The following is a 16,683-nucleotide window of genomic DNA, read 5'->3' on the forward strand; positions in this document are numbered from 1 at the left end:
ATGGAGAACAGCATAAAAAGAACTTATTTTTTGGTTATTTCTTTTCAGGTCCAGACTGAGGTTGGACGATGTAAACCTTTGTACAGTTTTTATGAAGATTCTGTGAATTTAATTTGTGTGTCTTTGATACAGTCATGGGTAGGTACAATGATCTTGTGTATGCCACTATATTGAGTACAGTAGGTGTCTTTAGTGTTCATGAATTTGGTCGATCACATGTGTTAGTTACTTTGCAGGATTTTTTTTTTTATTGCCAGATCTTTATCAAATTGAAACCACTGATAGATATGTGGTAACGGACTACTCCATTAAATTTTAAAGGCAATCCGGACTAGGATCCCAATTCTGGACCACCTTTTATTATTATTTTGCTTATTTATGACCCATTGTCATTTTCCATCAAAACATGTGTTGAACTAGATTCACAGTCCAAAAAATTAGAATATAAAATATTAATAATAATAAAATATTAAAAAAAATAATAATGATGATGAAAAAAAATCCTCAGCACAAATTGGACCAGGAATCTCAACTGTGAATAGCTAAATACATAAACCTTGCACCAAACTCACATTCACAATAGTGAAATTTGCCTAATCATACACAGCATTCCCTTTCACTGTGTATACCCGGTACTACTGGGTATATACCCGTACTGACGTGGGTATAAGCCCACCCTCCTTGAACATGAAATCACGTCAAGTTTGGGGGGTGGGCTTATACCCAAGGATAAAAAAATGCAGATCGTCAAAAACAGCACATGTACTGTGTATTTAATCATGGACATTCCTCCTCTGAAACCACCATGCGAGCACCCTCACTAATACACGAGGTGTAGAGTGTCGGAAAATTGAGCTTATAGTTTGTGTAATTTATCGTAGAATATCTTATTTTAAACATCAATTGAACAAGAATTTATCAAGCAGAAAATCAAGTATACAATGTTCGTTAGATAGAAATGTACCAAAGAAATTTAATAAGCTTGTTTATGGCAGCCGATACCAAATAGGGGTTTTCCGTTTTGGCGACTTGTGATTCGAGCGTACTGTGTGAAGCGATCTTCGACCGTGATGGAGTGTAAACAAACAGGACCGCTAGGCCTCATATGGCCTAGCGTATATTACCCTAGCGTGTGATATTAGCGGATTACGGTCGAAGCGGCCGCCAACCAAAGCGGCCGCTAGTTTAATAACGGTAATTTGTATGGAACGCCGTGTGCGCTTTGATTGTCGTTGTTTTGTCATTTTTGATTGTCATTGTTTCGATCGTCAGGTTTTCTTTTCCTCGGACGTAAATAACAACTTACATTATTAATATTATGTAATATATTCTCTTTTTTGACAGATTGAATGTGATACCTTCTTTTAAACGAAATGGCGAATCGATGATTACTTACTTTAACTGTTCTAAATGATATATATGTTTAATAAAGTCAATAAAAAACATTGTGGTGTTTTTATTGTATAATATATAATATGCCAATTATTAAGAATAATATATATATTTTTTCAATAAAATATATCAAATCAAAATATATATATTTGTTATTGTATATTAATATATTAGTAAAGTAACTACTGTTAGTAGTACGTGTTCGCAAACATAATTTAATTACAATAACATGATGACATCAATTTATTTATCTAATATCCTAAATTGTTTTATACCTTCAGATATATAAATATTGATCAATTTAAAATTAGTTTTAAATACTAAAATAAGACGCAAGTGCCTGTACGGTACGGTAATTAATTACGTGAATTTCTGCTAATAACTCGACTGGCGGCCGGCCAGGAATAGTGCTGTAGAAGGTCGCGTTTTCGTCTTCACGTTGCTTCATTGAAAACACAAACAATGTATTACAATGGAATAACACTTAAATGTATAACACACCCTATTACTAATAATAAAAACCAAGATTCGATAGTACAGTGTAAACGAGATATAAAAATTCGGCAATTACCGTACGTAACTTATTATTGCAATACTGTATAAAGATTCGATGTAAATGAGATATAAAGATTCGGCAATACCGTACGTAAATTATTATTGCAATACAGTACTGTATAAAGATTTGATGTAAATGAGATATAAAGATTCGGCAATACCGTACGTAAATTATTAATGCAGTACTGTATAAAGATTCGATAGTATGTAAATGAGATATAAAGATTCGGCAATACCGTATGTAAATTATTAATGCAGTACTGTATAAAGATTCGATAGTATGTAAATGAGATATAAATATTCGGCAATACCGTACGTAAATTATTAATGCAATACTGTATAAAGACTCGATAGTATGTAAATGAGATATAAAGATTCGCCAATACCTTAATAGTACGTAAATTATTATTGCAATACTGTAAAAAGATTCTATGAGATACAAGGATTCAGCAATACCGTACGTAAATTATTAATGCAATACTGTATAAGGATTCGATAGTATGTAAATGAGATATAAATATTCGCCAATACCGTACGTAAATTATTATATTGCAATACTGTAAAAAGATTCGATAGTATGTAAATGAGATATAAAGATTCGGCAATACCGTACGTAAATTATTATTGCAATACTGTATGAAGATTAGATAGTATGTAAATGAGATATAAATATTCGCCAATACCGTACGTAAATTATTAATGCAATACTGTATAAAGATTCGATAGGAGAGTGCTCAAGAAACGTCGGGTCAAGAAGATAAAATATATAATAATAATATATAATGTAAATATATTTTTAGTTAGTTATTAATATTAAAATACAAATAAAATATACATTGATTTATCCGCAGGCAAACTTAATTATTATAGAAATATAAAGATTTGATAGTACATGATTTGGCTTATATTTATTGGTTTGACCATACACACAGCTGTAACTCAACTCGCCATAGGCCATGGCGTTGACAACGACAATCAAAGATTAAAGCGCACATGGCGTTCCATACAAATGACGATATTAAACTGGCGGCCGCTTTGGTTGGCGGCCGCTTCTACCATACTCCATATTAGCCTAGCTTGGTTATGATCAAAGGTAGGTGTATGCGGTGTATGGACGTCGCCAAATGCAAAAAATAATGTATTACAGCACACACTGTAGATCTTTGAATTAATGGGTGGGCTTATACCCGAGTGCCTCATTTTTCATGAAAATTAGTCAAAAGTCGGGGGTGGGCTTATACCCGCGTTAGTACGGTACAAATGTTATTGAACTGCGTATACCCGGTATTACCGTGTATGGGAAAAACAATGATTTAATCGTATTTGCCTATAATATATAGCACACACTATATTTTTTCGATAAACTTGAAGAAATTTGCAATTCATTACTATTTTTATATACTAACTATTTTTTATCACAACATGCGCCCTCTATATTGTTAATATCGATTTCAACTTGCGCCCTCTGGGGAATAGATAACATAATATTTCATCCTCCAGTTGCCAAATTTTACCTATACCAATAGATCAATTCATCGTAATATGCACAACAAAAATTCTAAAATAATTGTTAGTTTTCTCTAACAGAGATTTTGTTGGAATATTTTATTTTTCAATGTTTTTTACCCAGAACTTTAATTTACGCATAATTTTCTTCTTTTTTTTATATTTTTATGTATTATACATATATTCATCAATATCCAGAGGGAAACCTATATTCCATAAGAATTTCTTATAGAAAACATAGTTTTTATCATTGGATTGAAAAAACAGGAATTCAAAGATAATGACATCACAAGACGTCATTAATATGCAAATTAGCTGTAGACCGCAAAAATAATTACAAAATTATCTCATTTAGTATTTTTTTTGCAATTTATTAAAATCATATTTTTTTCTTAAATAAATATTACGCACATGGTGGGACTAATGCTACGCAGTGAAAGGGTTAAGGCACAACAATTTTAAAGAAATATTTTCGGGGGGAAATTTTATGCGATACGGCAGTCAAACGTTCAATATACTACAGCTGTCAATCCTATACCGATATTTTCAAGCTGCCATTTAACCAGTTATTAAAAAATTTTTCCTGTTTCTGCTTCCAAGAAATTTAGTGTTAGTTCAAATGGTTATTTAACCGGTTATTTTTTCGCAGCAGAAACAGGACCTTAGTTATTGATAATGCTGTAAATTCATATGTAGTTGTGGATTTTTTTTCGATTTTATTGTAGAACTCCCTTTGGTTTTGCATTGGTTGGTGCCTGTTCTTTATGTTGGCTGGCATTGTCTACTCCGTCAAGCTTGCCAAGTATTTCAGAAAAATGAAGTTTCCTGACGAAACTTATGATGAGTAAGTTTGTTGTAAATAAGTATATTTATATATATTATAATGTATAGAAATAAAATGTGTTCAATCGTTTTCACTCATAAAGCTCTGTCTACACTATCAAACTTGTTTGACAAAAGAGGTGTACTGTATGTGCCCAAATATGGTAGTGATATGACATCATCATGTCCATATATGAGCACATCACATTTTTTTGTTACAAAAATTTGATAGTGTAGACAGAGCTTAAGTCTACAAAAATAAAGAAGAAAAAAGAAGAAAAACAAAAGGAGTTTTAAAAAGCTTAGTGCCCAATTTCCAATAAGCACCAAAATATAAATTTTGTAACTATTGAATTATATCTATCTAATGTTCTTGTTCACTTACTTTTTTTGAATTATAGATTGAGATCAGGAATGTTAATAAGAATGGGTAAGTCAATTTTAATTTTATCTTGTAGTCTAAGCATGTCTATCACCAAAGTCTACTACTCTAAATGTTCTCTTTTTTTTCATTTTAATTTTGTTATCTTGAGGGATTGTGTAACCTGCTGACCTTTACTTCACCGATAAAGGTCATTGCAGTGATGGTGACTTCTAAGTTTTGTCGTTTGTAGGGAGTTTTTTCAATTCGCAATGAGCTAGGACCTATACATACACATATTATGTATTTTGTTCTGAAATTAGAATCAAATAATGGGGTGAGATACTACATGCCAATGTTCCTGCATGTGCACAATCATTATGTAACCTAAGGCCTAAAGCCACAAAACCTATAGTCTTGGTAAAAAAAAGTGGGATATTTGTAACCCGATTTTCAAGCAAGAAACTAAAATTTCAAAGAAATATTAAATAATCAAATTAAGAAAAACGCCTTATAAATTAAAATGTAGATTTATTCCTTTGACATCAAATTATCGGCGGAATTTACATAAAACCAATATTATTTGTTCACAAGATAAAACATTAAAGTGTCCACAAAACTAAAAGTTCATATTATAATTGAGACTACAATTCCGACTTGAAAGGTTCCACAGTAAGAGTAAATGTTATCAACGAAATGTTCCGACCAATGGTGTAATAATTGCAATAATGATTCGTAAATCTCGAATGTAGTGTTTTCTCATCTAAGAAAAGAGCCAAAATATTTAAAAAAAAGTGACTTCCTTTAAATTGTTAGAAATGTATAGATGTTTCTTGTGAGCAGGCACAAGTGAAAGCACTAAGGTGCAGGATTGGTTAAAGCATAAAAAGCATAAATAAGCATAAATAAATTGTATCTTTAGCTAATTTTGCACAATAAACATTAGGTGTACATCCCCATTAGAACTTTTTGGTCAAAATCCTTATCAGATAAATCAACTAAGCAGGTGATAAATTACCTGAATCCTATTTTACCCCTGTGATTTTATTAGCTCTCTTGTAATTGATTGATTAGGACAAGGTACATTCTTCAGTATTCAAGGTCAATGGTCAGGCAAAAACTAGCAAAATTCTGTGATGATCAAAAGGTTTAACGACCTGCCTATCAAAGTTGGACTTATATAAACACATGTCACAGTAGGAGGTTAAGTGACATTTACCCGAAGTTTTGAAAAACTTCGGGTAAAAATGAACACATTCTCTAATGGGGCTGTACACGTAATGAAGCATTTAATAAGCTCTTATATAACCTCTTTCCCCTTTTTTGCATAGCTTATGTTTTGCTTAAGCTTTAAAGCAGCTATGATGCGCTTTTTTAGCACTGCTAATGCTGTTTTTTCACTGCTTAAGCTATGTTTTGCTTTGCTAATGCTAATTTTGCTTTTTCATAGAAATTGCTATTGCTATTTTTAGCATTGCTATAGCTTTTTTTTGCAATGCTGCACATGCTCTTAACTGTTGTTGAGTATAAAAAACCATAAAAAAGAATATAGCATTTATATCTAGCTAATTTATGTGTTTAAGCTCTTACAGCTTATGATGTGCTGATACTGCTAAATGCATTATGACATGCTGTGAAGTTTAGCTTAAGCTACTAAAACTGCTAATATATTACAACATTAAGCTCCTTACAGCTTATGATGTGCTGATACTGCTTAATGCATTATGACATGCTGTGAAGTTTAGCTTAAGCTACTAAAACTGCTAATATATTACAACATTAAGCTCCTTACAGCTTATGATGTGCTGATACTGCTTAATGCATTATGACATGCTGTGAAGTTTAGCTTAAGCTGCTGAAACTGCTAATATATTACAACATTAAGCTCCTTACAGCTTATGATGTGCTGATACTGCTTAATGCATTATGACATGCTGTGAAGTTTAGCTTAAGCTACTAAAACTGCTAATATATTACAACATTAAGCTCCTTACAGCTTATGATGTGCTGATACTGCTTAATGCATTATGACATGCTGTGAAGTTTAGCTTAAGCTGCTGAAACTGCTAATATATTACAACATTAAGCTCCTTACAGCTTATGATGTGCTGATACTGCTTAATGCATTATGACATGCTGTGAAGTTTAGCTTAAGCTACTAAAACTGCTAATATATTACAACATTAAGCTCCTTACAGCTTATGATGTGCTGATACTGCTTAATGCATTATGACATGCTGTGAAGTTTAGCTTAAGCTGCTGAAACTGCTAATATATTACAACATTAAGCTCCTTACAGCTTATGATGTGCTGATACTGCTTAATGCATTATGACATGCTGTGAAGTTTAGCTTAAGCTACTAAAACTGCTAATATATTACAACATTAAGCTCCTTACAGCTTATGATGTGCTGATACTGCTTAATGCATTATGACATGCTGTGAAGTTTAGCTTAAGCTACTAAAACTGCTAATATATTACAACATTAAGCTCCTTACAGCTTATGATGTGCTGATACTGCTTAATGCATTATGACATGCTGTGAAGTTTAGCTTAAGCTGCTGAAACTGCTAATATATTACAACATTAAGCTCCTTACAGCTTATGATGTGCTGATACTGCTTAATGCATTATGACATGCTGTGAAGTTTAGCTTAAGCTACTAAAACTGCTAATATATTACAACATTAAGCTCCTTACAGCTTATGATGTGCTGATACTGCTTAATGCATTATGACATGCTGTGAAGTTTAGCTTAAGCTGCTGAAACTGCTAATATATTACAACATTAAGCTCCTTACAGCTTATGATGTGCTGATACTGCTTAATGCATTATGACATGCTGTGAAGTTTAGCTTAAGCTACTAAAACTGCTAATATATTACAACATTAAGCTCCTTACAGCTTATGATGTGCTGATACTGCTTAATGCATTATGACATGCTGTGAAGTTTAGCTTAAGCTGCTGAAACTGCTAATAATATACAACATTAAGCTCCTTACAGCTTATGATGTGCTGATACTGCTTAATGCATTATGACATGCTGTAAAGTTTAGCTTAAGCTGCTGAAACTGCTAATACATTACAACATTAAGCTCCTTACAGCTTATGATGTGCTGATACTGCTTAATGCATTATGACATGCTGTGAAGTTTAGCTTAAGCTGCTGAAACTGCTAATATATTCTAAAATTCTATAAAGTGTTGATTAAGCTGCTAAAACTGCATTAAAATTAAAGATACAGGTCAGTAATACCATAACATATTTACCAATTTACACTAGGAAGAAGTTTTTAAATATAGGAAGGAGTTTTTATACTTAGGCCGGAGTTTTTATTATATTTAGGAAGGAGTTTTTATTTTAAAAAAGAGTTTAGGGATGACTTTGATATATTTAGAATTATTTATAGGGTTAGGTTTTTATTATTTAGGAATAACTTGTATATGTTTAGGGACGACTTTTATATATTAAGGGACGACTTTTATATATTTAGAATTATTATAATTATTTATAAGGTTAGGATTTTAATATTTAGGAAGGACTTTTATAAATTTAAGAAAGAGTTTTATATTTAAGGACGAGTTTTATATTTAGAAATGATATTTAGAATCATTATAATTATTTATAAGGTTAGGTTTTTAATATTTAGGAAGGAATTTTTCTTTCTTTGTTTCTTAAGTTATTTTAGCTTTAACTATTGTTACAGTAATATCTTGTTGTTTTCTACTATTAATTAGGTTATATGCATTATCATGCATATAACCTAATTAATAGTAGAAAACAATTATCATGCATATAACCTCTTGATTCTGTCAAAATCTTTATTTATTTATTTATTTATTCTTCCCTTAGCACTATTTTGTCCGTGAATTATCTTGATATCAGTTTCATCTATCTAAGTCAATTTTTCAGAGTATATTCCTTATGGCCAGGAATCGATGTGGTTATGTTTTCAGGGTGCGCAATCAAACATTACGCGGTCTACGCGCGATTTAACGAAATCACGTTTGTAATCATATCTTCACAAGCATGAATCACTTTTAAACAAAATTTGGTACTCATAAATTTCAGGTCATATTTCATCATATGGCAATACAATTACGTGCGTAGCGCATATAACGCATGCGTACGTGCGCTTAAAGTGTTGAAAATTGTCAGAATTTATTTTCGATGAAATTAGAGTACGTTTCAGGCAATTTTAAGCGTTTAAAAAATTGCCATGAGTGCGCATATTTTTGCACGCGCACTGCGCGTCAAACGTTAATGCGCACTGTTTGTGTTCGATTACTGTTGTATAACCTTTCTTTAATAATATCATCATATTTTATTCACTTTTCAACGTGAAACAGCATTATACGAGCACGTCAAAAGTGACGGGCTACGCACGTGTAAGTTAACAAAATGGTGAAAATATGCTAAATTTTAAAATTAATATATATCGTTAGAATGCTCGGGAACAACTATTTTTTATTTAATTTTCTTGAAGTGTATGTATCATATGTATGATTTATTATGAAATTAGAAGAACAAAAGTTGATTAAGTCATCATTAATGGCATATTAAATTTAACAAAAGTAATTTCGACAATCAAACAAATTATAACATTTTCTTAGGCCAAAATAACAAACTTAACATTAACTTTCTTCCTTAAGAAGTTCATATATTAAAGTTAAAAGTATATAGTTTGACAGTGCATCAGTTTTTTTAATTTTTAAAGATGTCATCATAGTAAAACATTATAATTCATTGCGGTATGTAATAATCTATCTGCACCAAAGTGGTTACTGCATAGTAAATACACGGAGGAATCTTTCCATAACTTTTAGTCAGTTGTGTATGGCTCGGTGGTCTCTGCTCGTGTCTATAGCATTCAAGTACCGAGTTCGAGTCTCACCTTGGGAAACCAAACGAAATAAGATTTTTTTTTATTATCCGTATTGGTTGTTCAATTGTATTTCTTAGTGTTAGATTATACACATGATTTATAATGAAATCTAAATAAAAACACAAATGTGGTTTATGACATTATTATACGCAGAAAGATCTTTGATCGGATTATGATACCGGCTATTGTATTTGCGTTAGCAAGATCCTATCATATATTATAAATAACTAACGATTCTGAGAAAATCAATCAATCAATATATCTTAAATCAATCAATTATCTTTATTTAAATCAATGCATATAACCTATAATTCGTCATAGTGACGAATTAAATCTAGTTATTTATTGTGTCACATGTTGAATACATAGTGATTGGGTTATCATTTCAACAAACAAAATAAATTGTTGGATCACTGCAATGTTATTCACTGTAGTTGTAAAAAGTTATCCAGAAAGTGTAAGAACAAAATTCCTTTCTGAATACAAAACATAATTTTCCTTATTTGTATCTATTAGTAATTTTAATAAAATTGCATAACAGATTGTTCAATTGTACACTGTAGTTTCAGTTTCATTTCTCCAAACAAATTTTAAGGATCAACGCAATGACCATTGTTGTATCACCTAGTCAAATGTTGATGAAGAGAAAATAAATGCTGAAAATGAAATTTAGCAATATAACCTTTAAAAAAATACAATACTTTGATAATTTGTCTTGTTTCTGAGTTAAAACCTTTTTTCAATCATGGTTACAAAATTTATTTGGAGCTCACATTCATATTCACGAGATTATTGTTTGGCGTTTCCTGTTTGGGTATACTGTATATGCACCTCTGCACGCACTGAATCTACACATGCGCTAACCTTGGGTAGGCTCAACATGCCTAATCTAGGCTAAAGCCTGACTAAAATCTAGGCTAAGCCTGACTAAAATCTAGGCTAAGCCTGACTAAAGTCTAGGCTAAGCCTGACTAAATTCTAGGCTAAGCCTGACTAAAATCTAGGCTAAGCCTGACTAAAATCTAGGCTAAGCCTGACTAAAGTCTAGGCTAAGCCTGACTAAAATCTAGGCTAAGCTTGACTAAAATCTAGGCTAAGCCTGACTAAAATCTAGGCTACAGTAAGCCTGACTAAAGTCTAGGCTAAGCCTGACTAAAATCTAGGCTAAGCCTGACTAAAATCTAGGCTAAGCCTGACTAAAATCTAGGCTAAGCCTGACTAAAATCTAGGCTAAGCCTGACTAAAGTCTAGGCTAAGTCTGACTAAAATCTAGGCTAAGCCTGACTAAAATCTAGGCTAAGCCTGACTAAAATCTAGGCTAAGCCTGACTAAAATCTAGGCTAAGCCTGACTAAAATCTAGGCTAAGCCTGACTAAAATCTAGGCTAAGCCTGACTAAAATCTAGGCTAAGCCTGACTAAAATCTAGGCTAAGCCTGACTAAAATCTAGGCTAAGTCTGACTAAAGTCTAGGCTAAGCCTGACTAAAATCTAGGCTAAGCCTGACTAAAATCTAGGCTAAGCCTGACTAAAATCTAGGCTAAGCCTGACTAAAATCTAGGCTAAGCCTGACTAAAATCAGCCTCCTACCTTGCCTGAAAGTATATCCTTTTCTTCTCAAAAGCCATTTATAACCATTCCTTGTTATTTTAATATTTTGTCTAATGGACCAATTATCACAAAATTTAATATTATCATTACGGTGTTTTGTCTGGACCTCAGCCCCACCTTGGTTGGGTGTGACGTAATACAATTTGGGAAAATAGAGCTGCTTGATCGTCGGAATTGGCACCTAATTTGAAATGTGGAATAAAAATATATTTATTAGTGCCTCTAGGATCTCAGCCCAAATGGCACTTAAATATAATTTAAAATAGTAAATACAAAAAATATATATTTGTGTCTCCAGCCTCAGCCCCACGATGGTTGGGGCTGGGGTAAGAATATTTGGAAAAATAGAGCTGCTCGATGGCCGGTAATGGTACTTAATTTCAATTATACAGCTAACAATTGCAGCCAAATAAGCAGCTTAAGCAGTGCTTTCCCAGGGAAAGGAATCTTTGCACATTAGCAATTATTCACCTAAAAATTACAGCTTAGGGCGCGTTTATACAACACGCTATTACCTACCTAGTACACGCATATTCAACACGCCTACGAGAAGTGTGTTGTATAACATTGAAGAGATTCCGTGTAATGAGATTTTAATTGCAAAAAAGGCTACTTGGCTGAATCCTAAAATTTTGTGGATTCCCGGTTGCTGTTGGCGTGTTGGAAGTGTCCTCAGGGTATTGTTTTGATCTCTCGTTAAAAAAAAGTATATGCTTTGAAAATGTTGACCAAATCTAGTAGATAATTGTGCTTTTTTTGCATATTTTAACCGATTTAGCACTTAACATTAACGCTAATCCAATGTTAGCATAATTTGGCAAAATGTAGCATAGTTTTATCCTAATTCTAAAACATTTTTTTTCATAATTTTAAAAGCAGATTTAAAAACTGAATAAACTAAATTTTAAACGAAATGATCCTTTATAAAAATCCTTTAAAAAACTCATATTAATTCATAATGCATGCGAGTATACATACAACTTAGGATTATGAACTACGGTATTACACGGTATTACTATTTAATGTATAACTGCAAGATTTTTGTGGGGTTGACCTCGGCCCGTGCAACACGCTAAAAATTAAAGACGTGTTCAAATTTAGGGTGTTGTATAAACACAGCCTTAGAATGCGTCAGCAGAATAAGCAGTTTAAGCAGTGACTTCACGGGGAAAGGAATCATTGCAAATTAGCAACTAATCAGCACAACATAGCAGCTTAAAATGCTTCAGCAAAATAAGCAGCTTAAGCAGTGACTTCACAGGAAAAGGAATCTTTGCTTTAACAATTAATAAGCAAAGCATTGCAGCCTACATTGCTTAAGCAAAATAATCAGCTTAAGCAGTGATTTCACGGGGAAAAGAATCATTGCAAATTAGCAATTAATTAGCAAAACATTGCAGCTTATAATGCAAAATAAACAGCTTAATTAAGCAGAACTTACAGCGGAAAACATATTTGCAAATAAGCAATTGATGAGCACTCAATTGCAGTTGAATGTCCAGGGGAACAAGTGATCCCTAAGCAAAATAGTAAATAGTTAAAAATATCCAACATTCTATATAAGTAATAGTAGTCCAATTAGAAACAACAACTACAGAAATAGCAATATTAGCATAAATAGCATTAGCACATGGTCAACGCACCAAAAATAGCAAAAAAAAGTCTGTATGCTATACACTACAGGTATAAGTTCTAAAAACTCCAAAATGACCAATCCTGTGTTTTACCAGTGGAAGTCAGGTATAATCATCATCAGAAATAAAGATAGTCACCTTAGTTGCCTAGCAATTGGAAAAAAACACATTCCTTGCCAACAGTGGTCACTTTGACCCATTTGGGGTAACCTTAGTTGCAATAAGCTGCATTCTTTTCTGCTGACCTATCAACTATACAGTATTTATAAACATTCAAATGAATAAAACCAAACAGAAAGATATAAATGGAAAAAAATGTATTCATAAAAAATCATAGGGTTACATATTAATCTTAGAAAATTAATCAATATTCTTGAAGAAATGTACATTGAAGTATTTTTGTTTTTTAGCTTTAAAAAATGCAACATATCTTGATTTTGGAATGAATTTCATTTAGATTTTTTTTATTGCTTGTTGTTGAAATAATATTACCTAACAACACTCACAAAATTATTATTTTTTTGTATAAAAAAAATAAAAATAAATGCAAGCTTGATACTAAAGTAACATCATAATGGGCAGGTTTCTCCTGTAGTAAACCCACACACCAATGTACCAACATGTACGCTGTGCTGCCCGTTTTTTAGTTTTGCTATGCGATGTGATGACAGCGGTATTATTCGTTGATCTTACTCTTATTGGTAACAACCAATGGCACATTTCAAAATGCCATCCTGCTTGCTCCTTACAGTTTTGCCAAAGAAAATTCCAATATCAGTATGGCTAGCACTGCACTGAATTGAATTGAATGAATTGAATTGAATGCTTTATTTGTTTTTTTTTTGCTCTTTTCTTGTGCATGTGTAGAGTATTGCTGAATACAGGTTTTTGTTGTTTTACTTGCTAAACCTAGTCAACTCTCCCAAAACTAGTAATTCTCAGAAAGTTTGGTTTTCAGGAAAGTATGAAAGAATTTAATTTTTTCAAAAGAGTTTCGGTTTTAAGGAAGCAAAGTGGGAGCTTATCTCCCAAAAAAATCTGAAAAATACAATGCAAAAGATATAAAAAACATTAAGTTTAGCACAATTTTACAACTATTATTAGAATCTTTCAACTTTCCCTCCCACAAACCATTCACAACTCCTTACTCCTTTTTTCAAAATCATATATCTGCCATTTGAGTTGACTCCTCATAATTATATTGATATTTTATTATTTTTTAATTTGTTTTTGTTAGATGATAAAGTGAGTGAAGAGCATTGCTGAGTCTTGCTGAATTTCTATCTTATCGTCCATTTTCCTGAGGTTTCCTGACAACTTTATTGTTATAACCATTGTTTAAAATTAAATTAACACTATAGAGCTAAGCAATTATTTTTAGCTTTTTAATTGGTTGAAATGTTTATTGATGTTACGCAGAATGATGCAAGTTTTAATAGTGTGCAGCTTGTGTGGCATAAAGGTTGTATTGAAGTGTTACTACTTCTGCTTACATATTCAATATGTAGATTTATAATTAAAATTGTTGCAATAAATATAGCACATTGTTTGTGTATTTGATGTATATATGTATATATATGTTTGAGCTGTATAGGAACAGTTGTTTCCTTTTATGTCTAATGTTAGATTTCTAAAAAAGAAAATAAATAAAATTTGTTTATACAGTAATTTGTCATTATATCCATTATAATAAAATAGGCTGAACATGTGCAATGTCAGATTAGCATCATTGCCACAGTAATATACATGCCTTATCAAGAAATATTGTTTAAACTTGTCTAGATAGATTCTCAAAGATGTACTAGCCAATTAATAGTATCATTGCCAATTCCTGCCATAGCCGTATACAGTAGTATAGTTATTCAACATTAGAATATGTAAATTAGCTTGCTTTATAATTATACAAATATTTAAATTATTCTTAAAAGGTGAAATTTAGTAGGCATGGTCATTATACTCGACTACCCTCTTTTTCTCTTATTCCTAATTTTTCTAATTTGGCAATATTCAATATAGATATTAAGAAAAATGTATTAATAAAGTTAATATATATTCTGTATATCATCTTGAAGTTTAATAATTTAGATAAATGTCAAATGTAATAAATTATATTTTTCATTTTAAATTAAGGATAAATTTATTTACTGATATTAAGTCTTTAATAACTTACATGTTTTGTATATAGTTATATCATTTTGATACCTACAGTAGTAGTAATAATAATTGATGAACACAAGACAAATGTATATCTATTGTCATTATTGTCATAAACTACCTAGCTATCCCTCATTGTGGGTCTGCTTTTAGTATAGGTCTAAAGGCCTATATATTATGTTTGAATGGATTTTCTTTAACCAACTAAATGGATTTACCATAATAATAAACATACCAAATGATTATAAATGTTGACATATTTTCTTCCACACATCCACCTGTTTGTATCCAAATATTTTTACGTTTCATTGTTAGCCACCTTGTCTGTAACATAGGGAGCTTGCGACGACTTAGGACTTAATGCATATTGTGCCATTCGTCTGGACGAATGTGTAGAAAAATCAAGTGACGAAGTACTTGCCAATTTCTCTGAATGCTCAATAAATATTGCGTAACTAGGTTCTAGGTCGTTCGCAATTTGAAAGCTCCATATTAAAGCAATAGTTTATATGTACCATGCACAGATTAACAATTTGCAGTATGTTGTGCCCGTAGTTTCATTACAACTTTTCTTGTATTGTTTTAATATCAAAGACATTATTATAATATTATTATACACAGATTAATTTTAATCAATTTAAGCACCATGCATTACATTACAGACAGACAATTTGACGCGTACGTTCATTCATTGTTGTAGATGGTGTTTCGACTTCTTGAAAAGAAAAAAACAAATAGGCACACATGACGTGTTGTAATTATACTTGAGTTGTAAATAACCCCGCTAGTGGCACTAAAACAATAACTAGACTTTGTACGTATGCATCAAATTAATTTTTTTCTCTTAATTAAAAAACCATTTGTTTTAACAGGTGAAGTATACATATAGAGTACTGAGTTTTAACATTGTAGAGAGTTGCAATCTTTTAAACATTCCTGTTTTATAAGATTTTTGTCGATATATTTTGTATTTTAGAATTGGGATTTTCAGAGTGTTTAGTTTTTTACACAGATATATTATATGTACAGCTTAAGAATGTTTTGCTTTGAAATAACATGCCACTTTTTTCATTACACAAATATTGTATAAAAGTATTTTACTTGAACAAATGTTATGTGTAGTTTCATTTCATGTTTTCATTTTTGTCCATGATCATTGGTTTAAAGTTTATAAGCCGATTCTGCTGCTCTGATGTATGCATTTCAATGTGCATCACATACTGGGTTGGGTGCAACAATATTATCTGAATACTGTACCTTTTTTATTATTATATACTATAGCAAGATGTATCATTAAAAAAAATGATAAAAATCATTTACAGTATTAAATTTGTTCACTTTATTACCCCAGGGGGCAGTTACTTAAGGTAGCTTTCAATTTTCAACCTAGTGCCTACATAAATTGGTGTTGGCTCGGAACTAGAATCAAAAACTGTGTCAAGGAATCCCGAAAGTAATGAGCTACTATAGCTCCACTGTGTTTTTGTACTCTAACCAATAGGCTTTGTCGACTGGTCTGAGCTCCTCGGACTACTTGCTATTTATCTACTTTATGAGCAGTTTGAAGGACTCATAGTCGACCAGTCAAATATACCTGAATCAAAGTGCATGTTGGTCAATCAGTTTCGTTACACTGACAACAGCGCAGATCCTTGGGGGGCATATCCACATATTTTTTAGTGGGAAGGGGAGATGGTTGACAGAATCCCCAGAATTTGTATTTGTTCAAATGTTAATTATGAGTGCAATTTCCAGTCATCTAA

General features: G+C 31.8%; 1 protein-coding gene across 2 annotated transcripts in view; it reads left to right on the plus strand.

Annotated features, from left to right (window-relative positions):
• The window catches only part of LOC140046743 (prominin-1-A-like), a 65,565-nt gene extending 49,402 nt beyond the window's left edge, over nt 1-16,163 (plus strand). The window contains exons 25-28 of one of the 2 annotated variants that reach the window (XM_072091452.1): nt 49-138; nt 4,179-4,297; nt 4,677-4,705; nt 14,004-16,163. In XM_072091452.1, coding sequence (XP_071947553.1) covers nt 49-138; nt 4,179-4,297; nt 4,677-4,705; nt 14,004-14,032 — 267 coding nt within the window. In that variant the 3' untranslated portion in view covers nt 14,033-16,163. The remainder of the gene's footprint in view (nt 1-48; nt 139-4,178; nt 4,298-4,676; nt 4,706-14,003) is intronic. The other variant, XM_072091453.1, reaches the window with a different exon arrangement.
• Nucleotides 16,164-16,683: the final 520 nt, after the last annotated feature.

This window comes from Antedon mediterranea, chromosome 4, assembly GCF_964355755.1.
Source record: "Antedon mediterranea chromosome 4, ecAntMedi1.1, whole genome shotgun sequence".
In the NCBI taxonomy this organism is placed as follows: Eukaryota; Metazoa; Echinodermata; class Crinoidea; order Comatulida; family Antedonidae; genus Antedon; species Antedon mediterranea.